The following is a 26,934-nucleotide window of genomic DNA, read 5'->3' on the forward strand; positions in this document are numbered from 1 at the left end:
CGATGCTGGTCACATTTATAAGGAGTGGGGTTGTATTCTGAAAAGCAGTGATTCAGCCAGAGTTTAGAGGCCAGCTAAACATAGGGTAAAAGAGCAATGCACAACTGTAAACACAGCTCACTACTCCACGAATACTGCAAAGCCATTCATCGGCACACAAGGACATATATCTCTGTATATACCCACATATAAGCACATGGGCAGTAGTCTCAAGAAGCAGAAAGATGTTAGAGGGACAGTTACCAGAACACTGTCTCCAAGTCTGGTATCCATGCTTTGAGAAATAAAGAGTCAGAATAGTATTACAGAAACGTCTTTGGACTTCTGAAAATGAGAAGAGTCTTGGTTTCTCTTTATAATTAGATGACAAAACCTTCAGTGGTAGCTAGGACCTATTTTTGCTCTGTGCTAGAACACCACCTAGCTCTGAAGGGCTTCTAAGAACTACCATCATTATCAACCTGGATTGATTTAAACCTTGCTGTGTTCTAATGTCTACTGACAACTTCTGTTTTCCTACTGGAAGAAAGGGGGAGAAAGCTGAAGGCAAATAAAGAGAACATTTGACTGAAAAAATTAATTTTTAAAAAGTACTCCCAAGAAAAAGCACCTTGAATGCCTGATCATGGCCACACCACAGCAGCATGGCACTCAGGACGTACTGCAGGCATCCGAACTGTGCATTCACCGCTCGGGAAATGCAACCGTCGCCCAAACACGATGCGTTTCTGCCACATCAGTAAAAGGAGAGGCTTTTGAAGCTGGTAGGACTTGGGTTGTTTTCAGATCAGCCATTGAAACACCTCTTTGATAGATAACAATATACAGAGGTATTCAAGGACAACTATATTCCACACTTTTCACAGTACGCTGGCTGAAACCGTCAAGCACGGCCATCAGTTTTGAGTACGCAGCATGCTACACCTTGGAGACCAACGACTGATATCAGGCATAACCTCAGGCACAAGGACTCTACATGCCTCAAGCCAACCATAAAAAAAAACAAACCCGAACAAAACTGCAATGAGCGTACTCCTAGATATCCGGATTTATCCATAGATGAGACATAGACCAAGCTGAAAAGAAGTCGAATTGCACTAACACAGGCAGATACTGTCTCAGAATTACCCATTTTGGTGGTTATAATCACAGAATGTTAGGGGTTGGAAGGGACCTCTGTGGGTCATCTAGTCCAACCCCCCTGCCGAAGCAGGGTCACCCAGAGCAGGCTGCACAGGACCTTGTCCAGGCGGGTCTTGAATATCTCCAGAGAAGGAGAATCCACAACCTCTCTGGGCAACCTGTTCCAGTGCTCCATCACCCACAGAGTGAAGAAGTTCTTCCTCATGTTCAGACGGAACTTCCTGTGCTTCAGTTTGTGCCCGTTGCCCCTTGTCCTGTCTCTGGGCATCACCGAAAAGAGTCTGGCCCCATAATGGCTATCACCAGAGCAGGTACATATGAGAGTATGTGCAGAGATGAGAGCCCATCCGTAAGAGCACGCACAACAGCCCAGAGAGCTCAGAGGAGAACTTGCATCTTGCAGAGAAACCGGGTAAATCAGCTTAGCTCCAGCAAGGCCGCTCAGGCCACGCGGATTCATAGCGGCTGAGGATCCAGTCCGACAGGCGACGTACCCACTTGTGCCTTACACAGTAGCTCATCCTTCCTAAGACAGGATCGGTTCAGAAAAGGGTTTGGAGAGCCAGAGCATCTGCGGTACTGCTGACAACAGGCTGCCAAAATGCCTCTTCACAGCTTGTGTGAAAATACAGCTGTGTTTCAGGCACGCCTGCTACGACTCACATGGAATTTAGAACAGCTTGACAACTTTACTCAAGTCCAACAGCAACGGCAGAGCTCCCTTTTGTAGATTAGTCCTGTTCCCTTACCGTCACGACTCACATTCAGAGGCAAAACTTTAAACCTGTCTTTTTTTTTAAACTCAGTTATCAAGAGACAGCCAGTGGCAGGCTACCATGAGAGATGAATTTGAAAAGCAAGGCTGGTCAGGATTTTGCAACTAACTGATAAAAACAAATCGACTGCAGAAACAAATTCCTCTACTCCTATCAAAGGGAAAAAAAAAAAAAAAAAGAGAGAAAGGCTTCAAGCAAGATCTCTTTTTTTCCATCTCGGAGATTTCTGGGAGTGCTTTGAATGTTTTATTTTAGCAAGGAATAAAAGTCCCTGCTCCTGATAGATTGCAGCGTTCTCTGCCCTGAAGACTGATCAATATTACAGATCACAAACAAAATACTCAGAAGGATTGAAAACAGGATTTACAACCGAATAGCTACCACACCTACATGAAAATAATAATTTACATTCCTCACCACACCCTATAAACTACACAGAGGCAGCCTGAAACAGGAAAAGTAACAAAAATAATGGGAAAGAGCAGCAAATAGTGTCTTGACATTATTTGAACTGATGTGAAAACAGGAGTTGAGGGCAGGGAAGTATTTCCTTCCAAAACCAAGCAAAATAGCCCAGAAACCTTCAGAGGGTTTAGAGTTTCAGGCTTTCTTATTGAGGAAAAAAAAAATCACCAAATCCTCCCAAATCTATGAAAAGCAGACAGTTTCCATAGAGAATGGGTTCATTGAAAAGCAATTTTCTGTTCAAAATCAGTTTTGACAGGGTAGCTTCATCCAGGCTCTGATGTTGGATGCCAGAGGAGCGTTTGCCAGGAATAAAAATAGGCATTTAGCTCCAAAGGGCCGGGTTGCCAGGGTTAAAAACTACTTCTTGCCTAGGAGAGAGGCTCCTCCGACCCAGGGATGGCCAGTGACAGATCAGAAGGGATAGAGGGTCACGATTTCTGTGGGAGTCTTGAATAATCTGTTCCTATTTTAATGTGAACATGGGTGGCAACATGGAATTACAGCATGTGGAGGCGGGCTGGTGTGCACGGATTAATGAGAAATAATGAGATAATATTGAGCATTTACATAGTCTCATCAGAAGGGTTCGGCTTCTCCACCGACAGAAATCCCTAGGAAATGTCGTATTCTGGAACTCCATCCCTAATCTCTGTACCAGGAATTAACAGGACACACAGAGGCTATTTCACAAGCATGTTTCTTCGAAATGAGCTTTCATTCTTAGTCTTAAATGTTAAGCGACCTGAGTACTTACACAGTAATTCTTTCAACTCATAATTCATTGAATCCAGAAGTCATTGTGGCTCCTAAGGTACTCTGCTGTGAAAAAAAATAAGCACTGATAATTGCATGCTGGAAATTATGACACGCTTATATGATGCACCATGACGAAAATAAGCACTGAAGGGCAGAAGGGTAAAGCTAGGTTTATTGAGGACTTACTACATTAGGATTGACTAAAAAGAAAAAAAAAGTAAAAATCAGGCATGTTCAAACTGCAATCCAAGCAAAACTTATTCTTAGTCCCTTGACTATTGTGAGCTTCATAATGCGATTCTGAGGGCCTACTGTAGCCTCCCATTAATACGGTTCTGCTGTATCCTCTGCGGTGCCTTGGTAGGAAGTGATTCTCTGGAGGGCTGGGGTTTGACAACTCTGAGCACAGAGGTGGAGAAAAACGTACTTCGATTCACCACATTTTAAAAACACAAATTTATCCTCAGTTGGAGCTTTAGTAATTACTTGAAAATACTGCATAAAAATAGACATATTAGCACTACAGAGTTGAAAGCCAGAAACCTACACTTGATCTTTATTAACTGGGAAAATTCTATTGGTTTTGGTAAAGTTGCAGAAAGCACTTGTCAGAATGCACTGCTCAAAGTTCACTTGTGCTGTCACTGCCTGTTGGTGACAAGGGGAATTTCAGCTTAACACCAAGGTGCTGGGCAGGCAGGTCAGAAACACGTCGCTTACCTGGCTGCTAGACTGATCCAGTCGATCAACATGAAAGGGTGATGCTGCAGTTTAGAAGATTCACTGCAATTACATCATTTCGTCCAATAACAGAGAAAATTGTGAAATACTTTGAAACCAGTTGTTTCCCATGGACCAAAAATCAGACTCTATGATAACAGCATATGCAGACAATGGTTACTGGAGTAATTTTTAAGCCTCTGTTGCTATAAAGCAGGAAAAGGCTATTTTCAAGAGTGGGTTTCCCAGCAGAAGTGACGCAGGGGACAGATGAGACACGATTCCCTGTTGCCTACATAGAGTTGATCGGGTGAGGTCAACCTGCTCTTCGCTTGCAGCTGCTGACAGAGTGATCCAGAGAAAAGGCGATGGTACATCATGGTGTGACTCTCACCCAGACGCTTAAACAAGCAAAAACACCACGTCGGTCCTGAACCACGGCCAGATTTCTAAGACTCTCTTCCTTAAGTATATGAGGCCATGCACAGAATCTCACTCCTGCAACTGACTCAGCAGCCTTAATGATTATCAGTCATTCAGTTTCTGCCTATGAGCTCTCCCCTTGTCTTCTCAGACCCTTATCTGAAGTTAATGAAAAGAGCATCACCCCGTCCAGCAGGTTTTGGGACAGGACCTTGAATCAGCCAAGCCAGTCGTTTCTGTCTTATAATGGCACCATGCATTAAATATTTGGACTCTCCCATTAGCTGAATCTCGGGTCTTTTTGAAGCAAACCCAGTAATCTGGCAATTCTGAGTGACGGAAAACAGGGGAAATTCTGCTCATCAGACAGAAGCATTCCTCAGAGACAACATACATCAAGGATGACTTAAAGGAAGATTAAACTTTATTCAGATGATAGCTGAAGGTGTTTCCATTCTCACGTCAACGATGAACACTTATTAGGGGGAGAAGCTGGTTAATCTTTAATGAAGAATTTACAAGAGATTCTTAAAATAAACAACAGACAACATCTGAAGCTTCATGAGATCTTCCTTTATTCTGAAGAGTTTGTACTGTGAGTGCTACCAGAGTGATAGCTGCATTAGGAAAGAAAGAACAAGTTAGGTGGTGTGAACTACCCAATAAATCCGTACTGGGAAGATGACCTCTGGATACGACAGAGGGAACTCAGCCAAAAACCCATGCTGAGGGAAGGGTCCAAAGGAATTATTTACGTGGTCCGAGTGTTTTCCAGAAAAAGTCCACTAACTCATTTAAAAAACACGGTAGACCAAGTGGCAGGTGACCAATGCCAGCATTTTACATAGTAGGATCTCAAGAGGCATACTTCTCTAGCTCATGCTGAAGCTGATGAAAAGACTGTCATTAGTTTCAATGAATATTAAAATTCAGTCTGCGCCCAATTCACCAGTCTCATAACCCATACTCATAACCCCAAATCATAACACATTTAGTCTCTCTAGTTAATTAATAGGATTTGTTCTCAGGTAGCAATATGATTCCTTTGAGATGCCAAATTGTCATGCGTGTTTCCTGCTGCAAGAAAGAAAAGTGTATGCATACACCAATGTTTCCAGGAAGCTTGAATGGAAAACCCTTTCATGTCAGAAGTTTATTTTTATTGGTAAAATATTAAATAATATACAGAATTAAAAACTGCACTTACACTTCTGAGAAGAAATAATTCTTGGACAAATTATATGCTTGTTCCTGAGATTCCCTACATTTATTCCAGTAGCTGTGCACTCAAGACAGTACAAACCTTTATAATATAATCCTTTTCACAAAGTATTACAAAGTTTCTGCAGCTTCTTTTATTTATACACACATACAGACTCACATTCTCACATGGCTGTACAACACTCACACATGTACAGAGTACACACACACAGATGTGGACCATATGTATGCATGTATGCTAAGTATAATAAAAAAAAAACAACAAGAAGTCCATAGTTCAGTCTATACCAGCAAAAACTTTTTAGCAGAGAGATACAGGTTTACATTAGGGTTGCTGACATGCACCACTGACACAGTGATAAGTTCTGAACTCCTTTTATAAGAGCATGTGCCAATGACCATGTAAAGCAATGGGACAATTCTCAGTGTCTTCACTGGCTTTTGGAATAAACCCTGATTTCTATGATTTTCTTTTTTTAATTTAATTTTTTAATTTAAAAGATTCCTCAATTTGAGCTCAGAACATCTGTCACAGAATTAAGAAATCATAACCTGGCAGAAAAGTGGTCATTTGCCAGACTACTCACCCAGCTGGCTTCAGGAAAACAGCATGAAAGTGGGCAGAGTGCAACTCCACGCGAGTCAGGGAAGATGCAGTGACAAATGGGTCAGACCCCACAGCCTGAAATTATGCTCACAAAATGGTGCGTCCTTTGTTATGATCCCACTGCTTCAGTGCGGTCTCTGTTTGTGGGAGGACCTGAGCAACCTATGTGAGGTTATCAGAATTTGGCCCAAGGAGTGTGAACCTGTGGGCAACCACGACAGTCACCCACCAAACGTATTGTTCTTCTTGAATTCAAAAACATGAGTCGGGGAAATAATTTTGGCAACCAATCAGATCAGGATACAGTCTCCTCACTTTTGTTGTTATTAAAAAGAAATATCTTAAATACAAATTTAAAAGACAAAAGTGGCTACTGTGCATGCGCAGTAACTGCCTTTCAAAGAAATCTCAACGGGATTTTTTTTTTTATTACGTACCTAAATACATATTTACAGAACAGCGGCTTCAGTCTACTGGGGGAAAAAAAGGCATTAAAAATACACTATATATAAATATGTATGATATGTAAAACAAGTCCCATCTAAAATATAAGACAAGGACAACTGTAAAGAAGCTTTTCTGGTCTCTCAGGTAGATAAAGGACATGAGTCCTGTAATTCTTACGCAGGCAAATCTCTCCCATTAGAGTAAATGGCAGTTTTGCCCTAGCTAAGAGATTAGGCCTAATCCAAAATCCACCATCAAAGTCAACAAGAGTCTCCACTGAGTGGGTTTTGGATCAGACCAAAAGATTTTTTTTTTGTGTTATTTTTTAATAAACATCAATATTAAGTGCTTTTCTTAAAAACAAAGCTGCAATTATAAAAGAAAAGGAAGGAAGAGGCAAGAACAGGTATGTCCTTAATTCATACGCTGGACGTGTTTCAATGTCAAATAAAAGCAGGAGTTAAGGTATGGGCTTTAGCCTTAACTTACAGTTTCTCACCTTTTGTAGTACGTAGTTACTTGAACCTTATCTTTGAATGAATTTAAGACAGAGCACTTTGTTTCACTGATTTGTGTGGACTGAGGAATGAAAAAAGAAACCATTGTCCATTAATAAGATGTCAGGAGAAGTATTGCACTTGAACAGAAAAATAACCCCAAAAGGTGGTTTTGTTGGTGATTTTTTTTTTTTTAAACTAATATAAGCAACTCAACCATGTCTGCAATGAGCATGTTTAGAAAGCAGGATCCAAGAATGAAGCACAAGAAGCAAATCTGGGGTTGGTAACCCCCACCCTGGAATAAAACAGTAGTAAAACTTTTTTAAAGCATTTTCTTCCAACAAGAAAAAAAATTATACGACTTTTTTACTTTACAATTTTAAATCTTTCTAAACATTTGCATTAAAAGTTTCCAGTTTCTCATAAAAAGATATACATTTTAAGAAAAAAAAACCCCAAACAACCAGAAAATAAAACCAACTAAAAAGGAAGGCAAATATACAGTATTATAATTACATCACTGTGGAGTCATCTCGGAAGGTACCCTAGATCTTTAAAATGTTACAAAGAGTACGTACCTTAAGTTCTCAAAATTTTCTTAAATCAACTACCTTTTTTTCTTTTTCCCATTTTTAATATAAAACTACACTTGAGTACAAAAATATGTAAACAGACTGTACAGCCAATGAACAAAAAACCCCCCAAACACATCTCAAAACCCTAGACAGCCCAAAGCTACAGGAGACAAGAGCAGGCCCAGACTTAAAGCTCAGAGAAGGAAAAGGGGGAGAGAGAACGAGAAACCCACTGAAAGTCAGAGGGGATTGCTACACAGCAGGGGAAGCGAACGTGTTCAAGCTCTGAGGACACTTGACAATTTGTCAAATAATTGATCACAGTTTCAGAATCTGAACTACTACAAAAATAACCGAAAAGTCCTTCCCTTGTTACAGTGTGTTCAGGAACAAACGTCCATTTCCAGTAAGCAATGTCAAATCCCAGTAAGTGCATAGTAGGGGATTCAGTGACCTCTACCCCCTCAAGAAGCTTTTCTTATTTGATGTCACTTGAGGTAAAACTAAATGGCCCGATTTACTGCAAACTGGCCTCGTTGTGCCAGCAGCGGAGTCACGCTCTCCACTACGCCTTGCGGGAGGTGTCCGTATTTTATCCGTGACTGGTAATACAGACTAGAGACTACCAGTACTCACGTACTGCCGAGTGCGAGGAATTAAGGCTACTACACAAACGTAAGCGAACGCGTTCTCACCGCATAGCCCTGCCACTGAATGCGGCTGGCCGAGACCTAACCAGAGCTGCTGTGCTGCACAAATAAGGCAAGGCCCTGATCTCACAAAGAACGGTAATTATTAAGTGCACGGTTAACTGCAAAGCTCCTGCGGACTTCCAGATCCAATCGAAGGGATGGCAGGAGGCTAATCATGTGCTCAAATGCTTTCTTGGGCTCCCGTGCAGTTGCCTAAATACCTGCTACAGGAAGGAAGCATCAGCCCAAGCTTTGGGTCAAGCTGCTCCCTTTCTCCCCACAGAGTACACATCACACGAGCCCATCTCAAGACATGATTAGACTAACTTTGTCATCATTCACCCGGTTAAAATACTTCACCTACTGCTAGTAAATATATCACAGTATTTTTTTTTGTAACTGTAAATAATATTAGGTTTTACTACAGCAATGTAAACCTTTGTTGAAATGGTCATTTCTGTCCACTGATTAATTAGGTCCCATGATTTGTACGTAAAGGAAAAGTTTTAACAGAGGGAGAGAGCACAGGCAGTTACTTTCCCAAGCGAGGATCCGCTTGAGCATACCAGTTACCACCTTTCTGAAGGCTGAAAGCAAACAGGAACAGGGAACGTTGGTCTGCACGATCAACTGAAAAGCTAGGTGACTTAAACAGACACCAGTTTTATGGTTATCTTGGCCTGTCAAGGGTGCAGCATGGCAAAACATCAGCACACCACCTCCTCCTGACCGTCCTCTATTCACTTCAGAGCCTCAGCAAAGGAGAAGGACAGAAATCAAACACTTTCCAGCATGGCCGTAGAAGGCTAAATTAGAAACCAATGATGTTCTCCTTGGCCCATACTTCAGGACAACTCTTCATGGAATAAAAGGGAATATATTTACTACAAAGCAAATTCTGCCTCTTTTCTACTTAATTTCTCCTCCCACATGCTCTCTGTGACTCCTGTGGCCCTGGCCCCAGAAGAGAGATGCTGAGGAGCTGACATCAGGCTGCTGCCAGGCTCGGGGTCTGGCCGGAAGCGTTCTGGCCTAGACACCTCTCCTGCAGGCAGGCTTCATGCCGTGCCCATGCCGGCACGCTTTGCAGGGTAAATAACCAGATCTGAAACTAGGTCACCAACCCGCCAGGAAAGTACCGAAACACACACTGCACTTTTCACCGAAGCGTTCCAGCTAATAAACCCCCATAACATCCCTACAGATGGGCTTCTCTCATCTCTGCATCAATTATAAGAGCAGCAGAAGTGTGACAGTCAAACTTGCAAACCATTTCCAAAGGACTTTTGTTCTTGCCAGATTTCTTTTTCCAGTTGAATCAGGTGGCAGATGCTTTACAGTCTGCTCCCGTTCCTAAGTGGGAACTTAAAAGCACAGCAAAGTCCATTTTCAAGCATGCTTTACGTAAAGCTGTGGAGGGGGAGAACACAGGAGACTGCTGCCCTGGCACTCTACAGGGCACTGTGCAGCTGGGGGCTTTCGCAGCGAGTCTCGGTGCTGCTCTGGGGACGCCGTGTTGGCTGGGACCAGCTCCCAGACCAGCTCTGGCTGGATAGCTGGAATGCACTTTGTGAGGGTAACTTTCAGCCCTTCTCACTCCCCTTCGCCAGCTGACTACAGCAAATCTCACAGCAAAATACCGAGACAGTCCTCTCTCTGGGTCAAGCTGCCAAGGAGGGTGCAGAGGGGGAGGGGGATCTGCCTCGCTACGCCGTAGGAGAAGGGATGTTTACTTTGGGTTGTTTTTTGTTGTGCATTCTGAAAAGGTATGGTAGGATATCATGAATGACATCATGAATTTCCAAAATGCATCTGGAAAAGGCACATATACAATAAAGCATATATCTAATTGTACAATACCATATATATATAAATATACTTTCTCTAAATCTCCAGCTGCCCTAGACCGCAGGCCATTACTACCATCCATTTTTGTTTTTAAATGATACCAAGCCAAGACAAGATGTAAATTTCTAGTGTCAAAGCCAATCTCATCACACTTTTCCTAAAATCCCACACTGAGGTTGGGCAACTCAGGTATTAGTGCAGCCTCCCTTCTTCCTCCTCCTTACATTGTAATGCACAGTGAAGAGTTAAGGAAGAGTATCTAGTGAATTGTATTACTGCGGCTCTTGTCCTTGGCTGAAATAAGCACATTTCCCTAAATTATCTCCAAAGCTTCTATCTGGAGGAAGGTGTGTCTGCTGTCTGTTTTTTTTTAAATATCAAAAAGCTAGCTCTGGACACAGACAACACTACTAAGTCCTACTAAGGGCCGGTTTTGAAGGGTTTAGTTGAATTCCTGGCCTCCTCTTCTGCCTGACAGCCCCAATTCAGGAATGCCCTTGTAAACAGAAAGAAATTTGAAAATTGAGCATTTCTTCACCTTTTACTAAATATACTTTAGTTCCACATGGTTAGTTTGTGAGCTCTGTCCTCCTATTGTAGAAACTACTACCATTAAAAAGTCAAGTCACCACCAAATTTAGATTCTTTCTCTCTAATACAGACCAATGGAGGTTAATGCCTAGACACCTTTCACATCGCATCATAGACAGAAGCGCTTTTTAAGGAGAATAAAATTGTTTTAATCCCATAAATTACTGAGTAAAGAGCTGGCTTTACTGAAAAATGCTATATATTTTGATGTGCACTCCTAACTGACTGCAAAGAGAGGTGGCTGTAAAATTCATTGGCCATAACAGCAGATATATAGATAATGCCCTTTGCTCCAAGAATATGGATCATACCGGGAGCAGAATAAGTAGTCATGCTTCTGTTTCAATTAATAGGCTTGTAATACTCTAAATTCAGTCAGAATTTTGCCATTTTTGATGTAAAAAGAAGAGAAAGGGTTTACTGGCAGGGATGTGTGCAAAAATGGCCTTTTGGTTTTTTTTAATGAAAATGGGGAATGCTCACAGGAAGCCAATTCTAAATTTGCAAATGCATGTTTTTAACTGGAAATCCGATTCCAAGAATTTCAAGAGAGTCCAATAAAAATCAGCCAGGTTCGATTTCCAACACCAAATACTTAAAACAAATGGATCTGCAGGCCAAGGATTATCTTCTGAAATTCCTAGTACACTGTGAATGACTAATGAACTCGACAAAACTCAAGAGCTTTTCTTAGAACTCTGCAGAGAGCAAACAAGGAAAAAAAAAAAAAATCTCTAAGGCCCCATTTTGCACACTTCCGTGTGGGGGCAAACTGCTTTATATAAAATCCTCCAATAATTTTTCATAGGTAAACTAAAATGCTAAAATAAATGTTAGTCCAAATCTTTGTTCAGAATTTGAACTAGAATTTGATCTTTCTCCTTTCCCTAGCTCTAGGATGAAAAACTTCAGTGAGTGTTCAGAAAAAGACATTGATGATAAAAATTCATGCAACCCTTCAGCTTCTTGCTCTCCATAAAATGCAGGTTTTGGAAGATAAATAAACGAGCATGTCTGCCCACTGCCTCCCCAGTTGTCTGTGCCTGTGATACCAGGACATGGCAGTGCTCACATACAGATCTCACATGCTACCATTGGAACAAGAAGCTGGGCTTAACTGAAACCAGCTACAACATCACTGAGCCTCCCCATTTGATCTTTGAAAGTGCACACTAACCAACAGCAGATGTAATTGCAACCAACTTATTTGTGGATAAAGTAGCCCCCCTTTTCTGAATTTCCAAGCACATCCTGATGCAGAACATGGCTGGCCACCTGCTATGCCAGCCTTCATAACTGCAGAGAATCAGCCATATAGAACAAAAGTTTTTCTTCTGCACAAACTCCTTTGATTGCACCAAGCACAAGAAAATGAGAATGGTCTGAAGGACGACAGCGGTTCTTTTGCCAGAGTTTCTTCTACATTAGGATGAAGAAAGAGGGAGGGGGAACATTAAGAACAATGTTGGGAATAGGTCTTTAAATCTGTCTCTCCAAAGCCTGTATATTCCCAGCCTTGATAGCTCTCACATTACACAAGATGACATTTCTTTCCATATTGTATTATAATTAATAGGCTACTGCAAGACTTTACCAGCTCCTACTTAATAGCATTTCAGTGCTGGGAAGCAGTCATCAGGTAATCTGGCCATGATCTACTGTACCCTTTCTAAACACAGGTTCTAGCTGCCAAGAATGTCACCATAAAAAGATTTCAATCAATACTACTCAGCTCTTACTTTCAAATGCTCCAGGTCTAGGAAGCGAAGAATTAAAAAACCAGTACCCTCAAAACGAACAGCAAACTGGCATATGCATCAAATACACAGATTGAAGTGAGCAGATGGGAATTCATTATGGCCTGATCTTGCTCTCTCTCTTATACTTCAGTAACTTTATACTTTGGAAAAGGTCTCACCAAGTGCATGGAGACTGTGTGCACGGAGGGGGTTAAACCCATGCAGATCTTTCCATTTTCAAGCTGCGCTCTTGTTGCCAAACAACAACATTTCAATTGTGATTGGTACAAACAGTTGGGTTTCAATGGCAATCTGTCATGTAGGTTTAAGCCCAGTTTTTACTGATGCAACCTGCAACTTTCTGGGTGGTTACTAGTTTTGTTATTGGAAGAAGTTTTGTTTTGGAAGAAAGGAAACAAAACAGACTGGTGTGGGTTGTTTTTTTTTGTGTGTCCAGTCTGTAATTCAGGGACTTGCTCTGGAGTTTGTTTCTCCATTTGTTTTCCCTGCAGTGAAATCAATAAATTAGGAATAAAAATGGAATCCGCAAATCCAAATCAAAGCACAGCGCCTGCATCTCCATGTACCACTTTCTACAGAAGTAGGGAAGGTCACATGTGATCTGTTCGTTGGCAGGGCTCTGGTGCTCTCTAAGAACAAAGGCTTTCCAGCAAAATCTGCAAAGACTTCCACTCCTAAATTAAAGCAGAACTGATGACTTAGAAGTATGTCATTGGTTTGGCAAATTAGCAAATAAGATGTCAAGAAGAGAATAAATGGTCAAGGCTCGGATCCTGATGTAGCTGAAGTAGTTGGGGTAGTTCCATTAAATCCAGTGGAGCTAACAGGACTAATTGCTGGCTGAACACCTGGCTCCTAGTATTTTCCCAACTGCAAGTCTTAGTTTAGGCTGTTGCCAAGACATTAACACTGTGATAAGAAAGCATTTATATAAGTATATATAGATATATAATTATATTTAAAGAACATTTTGCTACTAGTACTGTCGCCATTTTAAAATTCGTAATTTTAAAACAAAATTATTTCAGAAGAGCAGCAAAACCTCGAGTAAACTACAGACTCTCTCACCACTCCTAGGCCGCTTACTGTCCTAGAAGTAAGTTTAAATGTTATTTCTAAATGCTCTTTATTAAAAGATAGGGTGCAACTAAATAAGTAAGGCTCCCAAGGGTCTCTAAGAAGCCAGTGAGTCAACACATAGGCATGGAGTAACAGTAAATCAACAATTCTAAAAAAGGTGCTTCATGAGTTATGGAAAATAAAAACACAAAGCCTCAGACTTACCACAGAAGGCCCTCGAACTTAAGAAACTAAACTGCTATGATGTGGTACAGTGTTAAGACATATGTTTCTCTTTTTTTTTTTTTTTTAAACATTCTAGAGGGGCAATACAGACCGAAACCAGGAAAACAGCTCACCCTAGAAAGTACCTTTGAAAGGAATATTGACTTTGATTCGTGCTCCAAAAACCCTAACAGTTTTGGTTTAAAAATAGTTGCTCATTCTGTAGAATAAAGCTCCCCCTTTCGCCCCTCCAGCCACTGAAACACCTCACTGTATCTATACGTTTGAGAAAGGCTCTCCTTTGAAATGTTTCTACCTACTAATCTGAATTTATAAATGAGTGGCATTTGTCGGGACTTTAAAACACCTAGCAGGGTTGAGCGATATCCCAAAACAGGACACAATGTGCAGCTGATTGAGACAGTAATGGACTGCCTTTCAATTCCCACAGAAAGCGATGTGGGTCACTCACCAAAAAGCGACAGCAACAACAAACCCCTCTTTTATCGCTTCCCTTCCTTCTTTCCATTCTTAAGCTGGGCAGAGCAAATGAGGTTGGGTCCACAAAAAATAAGGTTAATAATAATAATAATTAAACAACAGCAACAACAACAACAGCAACAACAACAAAACAGGCGTCTCAATGTCTGAGGAAAAGTGGGATTGTAAGTGCAGTATTTCTTCATGTGCAGTTCTTCTACTTCATACAAGTCCCCTTTGGATGAGAAGGCCTAATGGAATGTGTGCTCCCCTCGGACTATGTGCGACGAGAACTCATAGCGGTCCTGGCTTCGGTAGCCACAGATGTTGCACTCTAGCGGGTCCCGGTAGCCGTGGCAGCCCATGTGGATGGTGTACATGACATGGTCCAGGAAAAGGACGCGACAGTGCTCGCACTTGAAAGCCCTAATCTGCTCCCCTTCTCCATTGATGACCTTGTAGATATCCTTTAAAGAGCCCTTAGAAGCTTTTGTGGCATCCAAAGCCTTGGCGTCCTCCTTCATATAAGCCGGGCTTGGCTTCCTCTTGGGATTTAAGGCAGAGTTTCCTTGGTAGGACTGGCGGTCTTCGTGGCTGCTCTCTGAGTCAGTAGAATCCAGGCAGCTATTGCTGGGGGAGCCCTCTCTATCCTGGGTTCGACTCTTTGGTCTTATGAGGGAGATCGGGCCATCCATGTTGTTCTCGTGACTGTCAGCTGTTTCCCTGCTAATAGGCCTTTCTATCCTGTTAGGATGATAGACCTGAGCATAAGCTGAGCTGATGACCGGGGCCACCTCTGCAATTGTGCTCGGCGTGTGCTGCATCAGGGGGTGAAGTGCCTCAGCTCCAAGGTAGGTGATTGCATTGTTGATGGCTTGGTCCATCATGTGAGACTGCATCAGCTCAGCCTCCTTCTCATAGGTTAGGTTCATATCAAAAGGAATATCTGGATAGCCATATCTCATGAGCTTTTCACCTAAGGGACAAGAGCAAATGAACGAGAAAAATCAATGTAATCACTCCAAGGTTTCGCTGTCAAAGGGATGGGGAGGGACAGAAAATCCCTGACTTGGGGTGAAATTCATTCCAGAGTCCAAAGTTAGCCTCCTCCTACTTGTTTACTGACCTCCGACAAAGTTTTTGTCCCGAGGTGGGTAAAAAACAGCAACCTCACCAACAGCTTTTTTTTTTTTACTGTACGTGAAACACATGGCTGCAGCGACCTCCAGACCAACTACAAACCTTTCACTGGGCCTGACTGTGCCCACGCTTAAAGTTAAGAAATACATGTTAACTGGTAGAAAATGGGATTGAACCACCGAGATCAATGAAACTCTGCTGGTTTACACCATGAGACATACTCTCCCAAAAATAAGAGAGGCAGTACCACACGTCCCCCTCACTCTGAGGTGCCTCATACTTACAACACGGCTGCATAGTGAGAAACCAAAGCAACAGGTACAGAAGGTTGCTACAGTGTCACTTTTAGAACCACAATATGTAAGTCCTTCAACCAGCAGAAAAAATATAAAATAATTGCATGCAGGCAAAGAATGGAGCAAGTACCAGGAGCACTGGGGCCTGACCTACCATCTTACATTCAGGCTATAATATCTTTGTAATTCACCTCCTCAAAAAAAAAAAAAAATCCTATCCCAAAGTGTTGCACTGACAAAAAAAGACACCCCCCCCACCAGTGTCTATTTAGGCAAGAAAACAAAACAGAAAAACTGCATGTATAGGTAGTTTCATTTGGTAAAAGGCAAAAGCAACTTTCATTGAGACAGGAAAAATAAATACGTAATGATGATGAAGTTGGCCAACTCATCACTGTGCGAATCCAAACTCACATCCTTGTAACCTTTTTAAATCAGTGGCATTAGAGATACGTGACACCAGAACCACACGCTGGCAAAATTACGCTAGTCACAGGGCTTGTTGCATATCACAGCTCTCCTTTGAGATTAATAAATTTACCACTACTTACATCAGGGCCCAGCTCAGCAGCACTGCTTTTCCAGTGATGGCTTTAGAGTGTCAGTACAAGGAAAGTTCATATAACAACTCTTCTTTTTAAATAGAAAAGGTTATATGTGTATGTGCAAGATACAAGATATACATGCTCATACGTATTCACACACAAATATTAGTTATCTGTTAACAGTTAACTTTTGAAGCTGATTTTACAAAGTTTGAGAACGAATTTTGCTTGGGTTTTCATTCCTTTTGTTACTTTTCACTGCCTCAGTACATAAAACCACATTTTTCTTCAATAATGTAAGCTAATAAATTCAGGAAGTCATTACATACAACTGATTTGGCTACCCAAGAATTAAAGAACTCAAAAAACTTCTATCACCTTTTGCCAGAATTGCTTGGAACAAAAATGTGTATAAACCACCATAAGAAAGAAACAGAACTGTAATGCCAAATCTCTTCCAAATAGCATTAGTACATTTCAACATAGCTATCACTCAGCATTTTATTTTTGATTATAACAATCCATTCCACTTAGTGTGGCTTATCTTAAAGTGATGCACAAGAGAGAAATAATTTTACATTACCCACGGAACAATCAGGTTATACTTGGAGATGACGCATCACTTTTGCTTGGGAACTTAGCCCTGATTAGCAAGGTAATTAAATGCAAGTCTAAAGTGAAGCACATGAATAGTCCTACTCTCTTCAGCAGTACTGCTCACATGCTTCTGATCAGCCACCATGTTCACGTACCTTATCACATTTCCCTACGGTTAGCTAAGTTATGCTCCTAGCTTATAGAAAGAAAGCATAATGGAGAAAACTGTTCCTTTGTTACATTTTAGATATCTGGAGAACAATAGGGAAGGAAAGAAGCAGCAAATGGTGCTACAACGATGGCCTTTGTAATGTAACATGATGATTCTTGCCCTCAAACCTCCTCTTTTCAGTGTTTCTGCCGTGGACTGGCAGTCTTGCTGTCTGTGATGGCTGTCCTACCGCTGATACAATGGGCAACTCTTTACCGGGGCTGGCTCCAGCCTCCCTTGAAATCCAGCAGCTCCTTCCCAAGTGGGGCTAAAGTGGGACTGGAGGACAGCTCCAGGAGGCACGCGGTGACTGTTGCATGGTAGGAAGAAGGAAATGAAAATGGAAAAGTCCATTGGTCCGGCCTGTCACCTGCTCTGGCCACCTGTATCCTTCCTGTCTTTGAATAAAGAACTGGATCTTGATGAGAGTCTCATCCAACCTCCAAATGTGCTGTTAGTCCTTTGTAGGCTATGTAGACCACATAGTAATACCTATCCTTTACGGACTACTTGGATGAATGACACAAACCTTATTTTGATTCCTTCTGTCTTCCATGTCCAGTTACTCCACCACAGACAGCAGAGTAGAGAAAACTGTAAATTCCCAGTGACCCAAATTATTCATTCCTTTAATTATGAGCCAGTTCCAAAGATGTCAGGGCCTTAGAAATGGATTGTGACATAAAAAAGTAAAATAAATGGTAACACGGGGAGGAGAGGGCATAAAACACAGAGCTCAGAAGCAACATTAATAAAGCAGTCCAACATGGTTTTCAATTCCAATTCCTCTTTAGCCAAATCTGTACTTAAAACTAACTAATCAGATTCATAATTTTGCGTTTTCATGCAAAAAAACGCTCCAATTCTATTCATACTTGCCCTACAGTAGTGAAGTAGAAGAAGAAACATTCTCCACTGTGGTCATCTTATCATATGACATTCAAAAAAACCCTCAAAACAGGCATTTGAAGCTAGATCAAAGTACACAGACACAGCTGTCCTGTGATACCTGTAGCCCATCTTGACAAGTACCTAAAGCAACTGCAATTCCAGACACTTGGGAGAAAGCTGCAAGAAATCTGGGAGAAAAAGCAGTTACAGAATTTACCACTGGCTAAATTTCTTCCTGACCCCCATTAACTAGAAGTGGACTCTAACTCTGAAGCCAGTTGATCTTTATCTGTTCTGAGATGTCTATTTTTAATTCTTACTATAACAACTGTGGTCTTTTCGTAAGCCATATAAATGTCTCCTTTTGTATCCTGCCAGTTCTTAACCTCAGTGACACTCTGTGAGAGCTGAAAATACGTGAATCTGTTTCATGTGATCAGCTTGAAGATGGTTGCTTTCAATCCCACTACTGTCTGCTTCTCCCCTTCATTGAAGGAGAGAAAACAAGTACTCAGACTCCTGGGCATCGTAAGTTATTCTTTCTGCCTCCACCACCTCTACAGGTTTGGTAAGACTAGTACCTCAAAAGCAGATATATAACCAGGTCTCTCACTCAGAAATCAACTCTATTTGTTGCATGCTGCTTCCTTTCCTCTTGAAATTTCAGCCAGAGTAGTGACTGTGGTCCATAACCAAGGTCCCTTGGAGACTGCTGATCAGAAAGAGCAGTAAAGCATTGACAGATGTAGCATGCAAAGATTTTAGCTTATGCTTACATGACCTTCTCATAAACACCATTAAGTTGTTTTGGACAGGTGCCACACTTGCAGTATGCACAGAAAAATTTCCTGCAAGCAAGAGAACCATTACAAGTTCTTCGTGATAGAGTTGAACAATATTTCATCGGGGAGAAAACGGGAAGAAAGTGAGGTCATGGTGAAAAAAAGAAAGGTAGCAAAGCAGAGACTGCTGCTTTTCAATTCAAACACTGTGATGCCACAAAAGATGAGAAAAGGCAGAAAAATAAGATACAGTAAATATGAAAGAGGACGTTTTTTTCCCTACAGCTGGATCTGGATGAAAAGCTGCATGTGACATGAAACCCTGAATTCCTAGCCCCAGAAAAATGGAATACCAAAATCTTCTGTTATATGTATAGAAGAAACAGGTTTCTCTAACAACAAAGTAGTATATCCTACTGAAGAGAATAATAATTTGCTACAGCATATCTCAGGCAAGGACTTCTGATCAGCAAACTTGCTTTTGAAGACAATAACAATATATTTTCAATTCCACATGAGGGGACAAGTTAAAATAAAGAGACCACCACCCACAGTTTTCAAAAATGGATCCAATTTATACTATCCAAAAAGTGGGCTGCTGCAGCTGTGAGGTATGCTTACAATGAGTAACTTCTACTGCACGTGAAAGTAGGCACAGGTATGTCAGAATTTAAGGGAAGGGAGCAATGTCTCCAGCCCTCCCAGATAAAGTCTCTAGCCCCTGCAAAGATAACCTTTAAGAGCTATTGCAAATACAATTCTGTCCACGTCTGTTGACAGCCTTGGTGGAAAAAGAGCAAGAGGTGGGAACTGCCCTTCTTCCTGTTGAGGCTGTAATGTTTCTGAGGTCTAGACACACCATTTTAGGTGTCAGCATGGTTAACTACTTCACCATTGACCACAACCTGCAAGAAAGTACTACACTTGCTGAGATAATACTAGGGAAGCCTGCTATGATGAGGCCATGTTTACAATCTCATAAAGTTGTATTTGGCTTGTCAGTACAGAGTCCTGCTCCTACTTCCACCATCTTCAACGCCAACTGTTGTCACAGCAGTAAACTAAATCAGAGCATAAATCCTCCAGTTCTTATCAGCTATACTGTAATTCATTTCAGAAAGCTCTTAAAGACAACGGTCTAAGAATTAAGCATTTATCTCAGAAGGACTAATAAAAATCAAGGAAATACCGATGCCTCCCAGTGTTTCTTGTGTGGCTTCGATTGTTCCTGACCTAACCTTGGCTTAGCACTGATCTTTGGGAATGGTCAGATGAACAAGAGCAGCCAGGCCAGTGTGTCAGTGCCCCCCAGGTGAGCTGCTGCATGCTGCTAGCTCCCTACTATTCAAAACCATGTGGGTTAGCTTATAGCCACCTTCAGTGGTGATTTAACAAATTCATCTGAATCTGTGTTTAGCTGAGGGGCAATTACTTTTCTAAATGGTTGTGTTAATTGCTTACAGCCCTCTGATCCTCACTCCATAAGTGTCCTCAGTGTAGGCAGAATGAGCATACGACATCCTTAAATTCTGCACAACTGTCCTTCCAGAGAGTGAGTGTGGAAAACGCGTATTACATGACTTTGGAGTCTAACAGCATACACTTACCCCAAATAATTCTCTGTCCCAACTGCCCTCTTAAGAAGTTTAGCAATGCCTCGGTAGCAGTAAAAGGAAGCTTTAAGCTACTTCTCAGACTAACTAAAATTCCCCCATACTGTCTCCTGTTACAAGCTGAACAATTTTAAGGTGTCAAGACACAAAGCAAAATATGAATTCCGGGCCTAGGATTCTAAATTTGATAACCAAAACTCATCCAATGCTGTTTTATATTAATGTGTTAGCAATTTTATTGTGTGCAGAATGCTGCACTTGGAGCAAGCACTTCTTCCAACAGAAGTGATGCGGCTTTACTACCTCATGCTGGTATTATCAGACCAGTTGTTGTCAACTCTCAAGAACTTAATACAAGTCTTGAGATACCTGTTCATTTTCTTTCTTTCTTTTTTTTTTTTTTTTTTTTAACCACACTCACATTTGCAGACAGATAGTTACATCAGAGTCCTAGTTTTTATTTGCTGGGGCAAGGATAGGGAACATGACAAGTCTAAAACACAACAGGGCCAGAGAAAAGTTAAAAGCAAAACAGCCTTTAGGCACAATAAAAAGCCTAAGATTTTCTAAGCCATTTTCCTGATTCCAGGGACCTCTGTTTTGAATTCTCTGGGTTTGTACAATTAATTTAGTAATTTTCAGGATTTCTTGCTGTGATTTAACCACCTCCACTGTTGTCCCTCCCCATCACAACCAAGTTCTTAGAGCGCTACTTTCCCCCTTGTTCTTCTGGGTATTACAAATAACAAGTACCCTATACCTATGCGCTAAAAATAATAAAAGGCGTATTTTCAAGCTTACCCACAAACTTCTGTGGGGTGGAGCTTTTACGCTTTCCCATGTTGCTTGTCAGCTTCTCTATAACAGCAGGTCTCTCAAAAGGCACCAGAGAAATATTGTTGTCCATCACAGGCTCTTGTTCCTTACAATCTTCCATAGGAGGTACTACATAAAACCAAAAAATCGTATCAGACAAGTCTGGTCTACACTTCACAGACAACACAAATACAGTCACCTGTTGCCAATGTCACTTTTTAGTTATCCTCCTTTGTGTATTCCCATAACTTCACACTTATCATACGGCATGCTTACCATTCTTATTTTCTTTTCATGCTAACCTCAATGACTAAAAAACATACTAGACATTGATGACTGGTGTTTCCTGGGCCTGCCTGTGTGTTGCCCAATACAAAGGCTTCCGGAATGAAGGATCTGTTTGTTAAAGTGTCTTTCCTCTTTCTATATGCAAGATTGTAAAATCAACAAACGCTGTACTGGAATTACAGGATTTACATCGTATGGAAATTCCCTTCAGAATCAGTTGGAGAAACAATTTTTTGATTAACATGTTATCCCTTCAAACACAGACCTAACAACCAACGAATGCAAGTCTTCTGTGCCTGTCTTCCCAATGTTTGGGATCAGCAGGGAGCATTCCTGAGCTAACTGTCTTAGGGGAATGCTCATACATTCTCCTCCTGACAATAACAAGAAATTAACGATCCCTTCTGTCTTTACTCATTTCAGTCTTTGTCGCTTGTTGGGTTAGGGAATAAGATGCTAGAGCAAAAGCAGTATAGGAATTGCATGGGCTACAGATCAGGGTAGTGATCGACTTGCACAGGGTTTTATGTCACTTGCTGACATAGCTAACCACTAAATGTCTACAGAGTACTCTGTTTTTCTTGAGCATCTTCTTATAAACACCAAGACGGGTCAGTGGTACCATGCTGCAGATCAAGCTCACAGTCCAACTCATTTTCAATATATGTCAAAAGACTGATTCCACATGTAGCTCTTCCCACGTCTCTGCTGCCATGAATTTAATACATGGCCTAACTGCCCCACATTCACCTTGATCAGGCAGCAAGAGAAACTTCAGAAGGATCAGCCACTACTTGGTGCACCAAGGGGATGGCTGAGGTGTAAAAAATTATTTGAGGAGAAGAATGGATGGCAGACAAACAGAAACTGGGATGATCTTGCAAAGAGTTCCTACAATTTGTAAACTGTGAGCAACCTATTGCATTCTCTGTATTAGACAAATCTTTCAGTGAAGTCATGGGTGGTATTGCAGAGGTAGTAGAGCAGGACTGAAGCCCACATCATCTGCTAGTCCTCCTCTAGTCTCTCACCGTAGTGGCCTTTCACATCACGGATACCTTCTCCCTGAGACTGTGCCATAAATGAACACCAACAGTCTACTTTCACCCAAGTAACTTAACTACCTTCAGGATCCTAACATGAAATAATCATTGCCCTGTTCTTAAACATGCAGCTGTTTGGCTAGTACATAATATATGAAAAATGGGGTGATAAAAGCCTTGTCTTGGCCTTCTTTCTAGTAACGAAGAGCAAATACCAGGCAATTATAAAACAGAGTATCTGCTCAGGTGAACTTCTCAATTTAGACATTTGTAACAAGAAAACATGGCAATTTATTCATTTGATTCCATTTGTGCCTCTGCTGCTATAGAAAGCTGAGTACTCTGAGGCTTAGAATCTACCATATGCTATAAAATGATTTACTCTGCTGCTTTTTTATTTGCACAGGATGCTCCCCCTGAGAAACACAATGGTTTCTCATTTACAAGGCAGTCCTGCTGGCATCAATGAAAGAGAGGAATAAAAAGCATAAATATGAAATGAATCTAATGTTGCAACAAAATGGAACACAGCTTTCAAGTGACCTAATTAACGCCCAGTGCAGACTGGGAGGTCTGGAATACTTTAACAGATAAGGCTGAATTTTTAAGGTAATTTAAATACTGTGCTTGGTCAGGAGCCATCTGCACTAGTTCTACTCAAGAAGGAGATTTTGGAAGAAAGGAAAGATTACGTCTGTTGATTTTCACTGGGAACTGGCATCTGACTGTCCTTTTGGCTTACCAAAAATCAGCGTATGCATGCACATGCACACACACACTCCGCGTGAAACCCTGGATCCCTGCTCAGTGGCAATATCCGTCCTCACTGCGATGGTCCAGGTTTGCATACGAGTGCCCCTTCAAGAATTTCCAGCCCTTGGTGTACAGAACACATAAGCCTGACTGTGGGGATCTAGGGAGCTGTGAAGGGCTCTTAAATCACTCTTAGGAAGACCTGCTAAAAGCATGCTGGCTTTGTAGGACTGTACTTGCCCACAAAATTAGTTGAAAACCTCCTGACTACTTTCACAGCCATCTGACTAAGCCCCAAATGTAGTGACATTTGCATGTCTTATAACAATTCAGTAATCATTAAATAATTCTACTGTTGGGCATATGGGTGTAAAATTTCCTAGATGGAATTTGAAACCTTTCTTCCATGAAAAATGAACAGTGCTAAAAGAGACATCTGCTCTTGTCTAAGTCAGACAAAAATTCTGCTTGGACTCCTTTTAAAATCATCACAAATAAAAGCATTTCCTTTCATGTCTTTCATGCTGCAAGCTCATTTTGCCATCTCAGAACTCAACTCTACAATCCAGGGCATGGCTCTTTTGCAAAAGAATCACCGAGTCATGCCAATATTTGTGTTATGAAGGGAGCAAGTTACTGGAATGTGTTTTGTTATGTAGATTTCCTGGGAGAAGGGAGAGATAGGAATAGCCTAGCTTCTGAAACTATTCAAATTGCATGCAAAACCTGACCAAACAGGTGAGACGTCACATTTTAGAAACCCAAAGAGTTTAGCCAAAGATCGCATTGTCAATTCTAGATACATTAATTTTCATTTCAATTTAAAAAGATACAAATAAAGGACAAATAGCCCAGTTTGTTGCGATTTTTTTTTGAGGAAAACCAAAACTATAAAGGGGGAAAGCAAACCGATCACACACAACCAACAGTTATCACAGATCAGCTGCTCTGCGGTAGAAACTCGAGTGTACACACACACACTGCAGTAAATGCAATTCCTTTTGTATTGCACTTCATTACCTTGGTAGTGGGAGCTACCAAAGAACAGGTAACACATTATAACTAGCTTTGATACAGCAACTCATTTTATGCTGTGAACTTCCGGTCTAGGCTCAGGAAGGCTTGATTCTAAAAATCAAGCGTCTAGTCCATGAAAAGCCCATGCTTGAGTATCCTTCTGTACAGGGATGTTGTTGATCAGCTATCAGGGTGTGCTCCTGGACTGTCCATGCAAATATTTACCATCTCTGACACTGTTAATGTCCTCAATTGCAGTTAACACCAAATGTTGGTTCTAAGCCCAAACTCTCATTACACAAACCTGGATGGTCTTCAGAACAAAATTGTTGTTTTCCTGAAGACTCTAGTCTTTCAATCATAGTGCTCGAAGTAGCTATCTTTTAGGTTTTGCTTCTTAATTTGTAAGAAACCACACATACTATTAAAAAAGTTTATACTGTTCCAGTAAGGAAAAAAATAGGGGGGAAAAAAAGAAGTAAAAAAATTACCCAGTGGGCGTTTTGCTGATAAATACTTCTGTGTGTAGACAACAGATACTGGGCTAAGTCTCAGATGGTATAAATTAGCATTACTTCATCAACCTCAATTTCCTTCCCTAAGCTCACAATATTGCTATTTAAAAAAAGTGTACATGTGCGGAGAAATGACAGGAAATATTCCCATGGACCCTGGTAGTGAAGTCTCCTGCGGGACCAGCTTTTTAATGATGTTTTAAGCAACTATGTAAGAGGGAAGGATGCAGGGCCATTGTGTGTTTTATGTGGAGCTGGCCTTTGAGCCTCACGCAGCCTAGGGCTAGACGACTTCTCCTAAAAAGACTATCCTTCTCCACTCTAAGAATTTCCCTGAACTTTTTTGCTTTGTGGAGATGGAGAAAAACACATAACCAGGGGTAAACCATAGCTACCAGTCAGCATTTCTCCCTGTTTGTTCCCACAAAGGTCACGTTCTTGGCATTCAAAGACTGTCACTTCTGTCACCCCCAACATTCTGCTAGCTAGGAGACCACAGACTAATTTCTAGCTGTAGGACCAGCACTGCTTAGCCGAGAATCACCAACAACAAAGTCACGGGAGCTCTCTTGCAGCAGCCATTGTGCTGAGCAGGGAACGGGACCTAGCCACAAGGAGGGGCATCTCAGCAAGCAGCTGGCACCCTGGGAGAGTATGGAGGAAGACCCAGAGACTTATACACTCCTACCCACACAATGAAACTAGCCCTCCTTCCCCTCCTCTTGCTTCCCCTTGTGGCTTTAGTTAGGTTATCTAGCCATCTGCAAGACAAAGATAATTGAAATTAAAGGTCTCATCAGGCCACAGCACAAGCATGCAAGTAGATGTCTGTAGCATGCCTATAAACTGATCAACTTGAGCACGATGCTTGAAAAAAATCCAAATACTCTAGGGGCTGCCTCCAGTTTTCTGGAACAATTCATCTCTGCAGAAATACTTTAGACCGATGTTAAATGTTGGCCGTATTAGTTGAGCACAGCCACCTGCATCCTTACAGCAGGATGCCAGTAGGTATAAGAAAATCCACGCCTCTACCTATTCTGTGCATAACGGTGAAGTTGTGACCAGGAGTCACATCAAAATGCCTCCAGAGGCCTCAAAACACTCAGCAAGAACAAAATACTTAAAAACTTTTTCGAAAGAGAGTCAGGAAAACTTAACCCCAATGTGATACAAAATAAATCCATGAGCAAAGTCTCCAAAGCTGCACTCCCTCACCCTCAGGAATATCCTTTCCATGTGTGACATGGGAGAGAAGGAAATGAATATATTTTATCAGGGTTAGACTGAGTAACCATTTGTGTACTCTTCCCTGGCGTCTTTACAGTCCCACGGAGAAAGGACTTTGCTGCAGACCTCTACAGGTTGGTGCTCATGACCCTCACTCTAATGCTGAGCTTCACAGGCAGGAGTGATGCTGGGATGTGAGGTGAGATTTATTACCAGTCCCAGCTGAATTTGGAGCTCCCTGTCCTCCTAATGCCTTTGCGAAACAGCACAACGAAGACAGCGGATCAAACATCCCTTAAACGTTCACCAAGGGAGACTTAGGCATATTTGCCCAGAGGAGAAAGAGGCATCAGCTGAATTCAAAGTGCTCTTTTAAGCTGATTTTATTGAGAAAAGTAAAGTGGTTATGTGAACATTTCTATTTTAAACCCAAGCAGTCAGTCAGGCTGTAAATAAAAGAACTGTCCACATAGGGTTTGCATTGGTTTAACTTCAGTTGGTAGAAAAAAATCAATGCAAGGTCAACCATTCCAGTGTCTTTTGGTAGACAAGGTTAAGGACTTACCCTTCTTGTCATAGCATTAAGGAGCTTAGAATAAGCTTGACATTTCCTCAGAAGTACACTATCAACAAGAGTAAACCAAATTTTAACAAATAACTGAACAATAAACCCAGAAGTTGAGTGGAATTTGGCAAGCTCTTCCACAACGTGATCTCTGAAAAATCCTGGCTGTCATAACTGTATCAGCCTACTGTTATTCCCCTAAGGAAAAGCTGAGTGAAATCATCACCTCGCTGGTTAATGACAGGCACATCCTTGTAGAGCGAAGAGCATGTATTTAAACTCCTGCTATCAACTAAGCACTCCATCTAACAGACCAAGCACACAACAGGTACCTGCAAATA

The 26,934-nt window shown here is 41.4% G+C and overlaps 1 protein-coding gene across 6 annotated transcripts in view; it reads right to left on the reverse strand.

Annotated features, from left to right (window-relative positions):
* Nucleotides 1–4,884: 4,884 nt before the first annotated feature.
* IKZF2 (IKAROS family zinc finger 2) overlaps nt 4,885–26,934 on the reverse strand; it is a 124,791-nt gene continuing 102,741 nt past the window's right edge. For 4 of the 6 annotated variants that reach the window (XM_009945318.2, XM_009945325.2, XM_075430342.1 and 1 more), the window contains exons 7-8: nt 21,168–21,311; nt 4,885–15,267 (exon numbers count right to left, since the gene is read on the reverse strand). In XM_009945318.2, the coding sequence (XP_009943620.1) occupies nt 14,543–15,267; nt 21,168–21,311 (869 nt within the window). In that variant the 3' untranslated portion in view covers nt 4,885–14,542. The remainder of the gene's footprint in view (nt 15,268–21,167; nt 21,312–26,934) is intronic. The other 2 variants (XM_075430345.1, XM_075430344.1) reach the window with 1 other exon arrangement.

The sequence above is a fragment of the Opisthocomus hoazin genome, chromosome 9, assembly GCF_030867145.1.
Source record: "Opisthocomus hoazin isolate bOpiHoa1 chromosome 9, bOpiHoa1.hap1, whole genome shotgun sequence".
In the NCBI taxonomy this organism is placed as follows: domain Eukaryota; kingdom Metazoa; phylum Chordata; class Aves; order Opisthocomiformes; family Opisthocomidae; genus Opisthocomus; species Opisthocomus hoazin.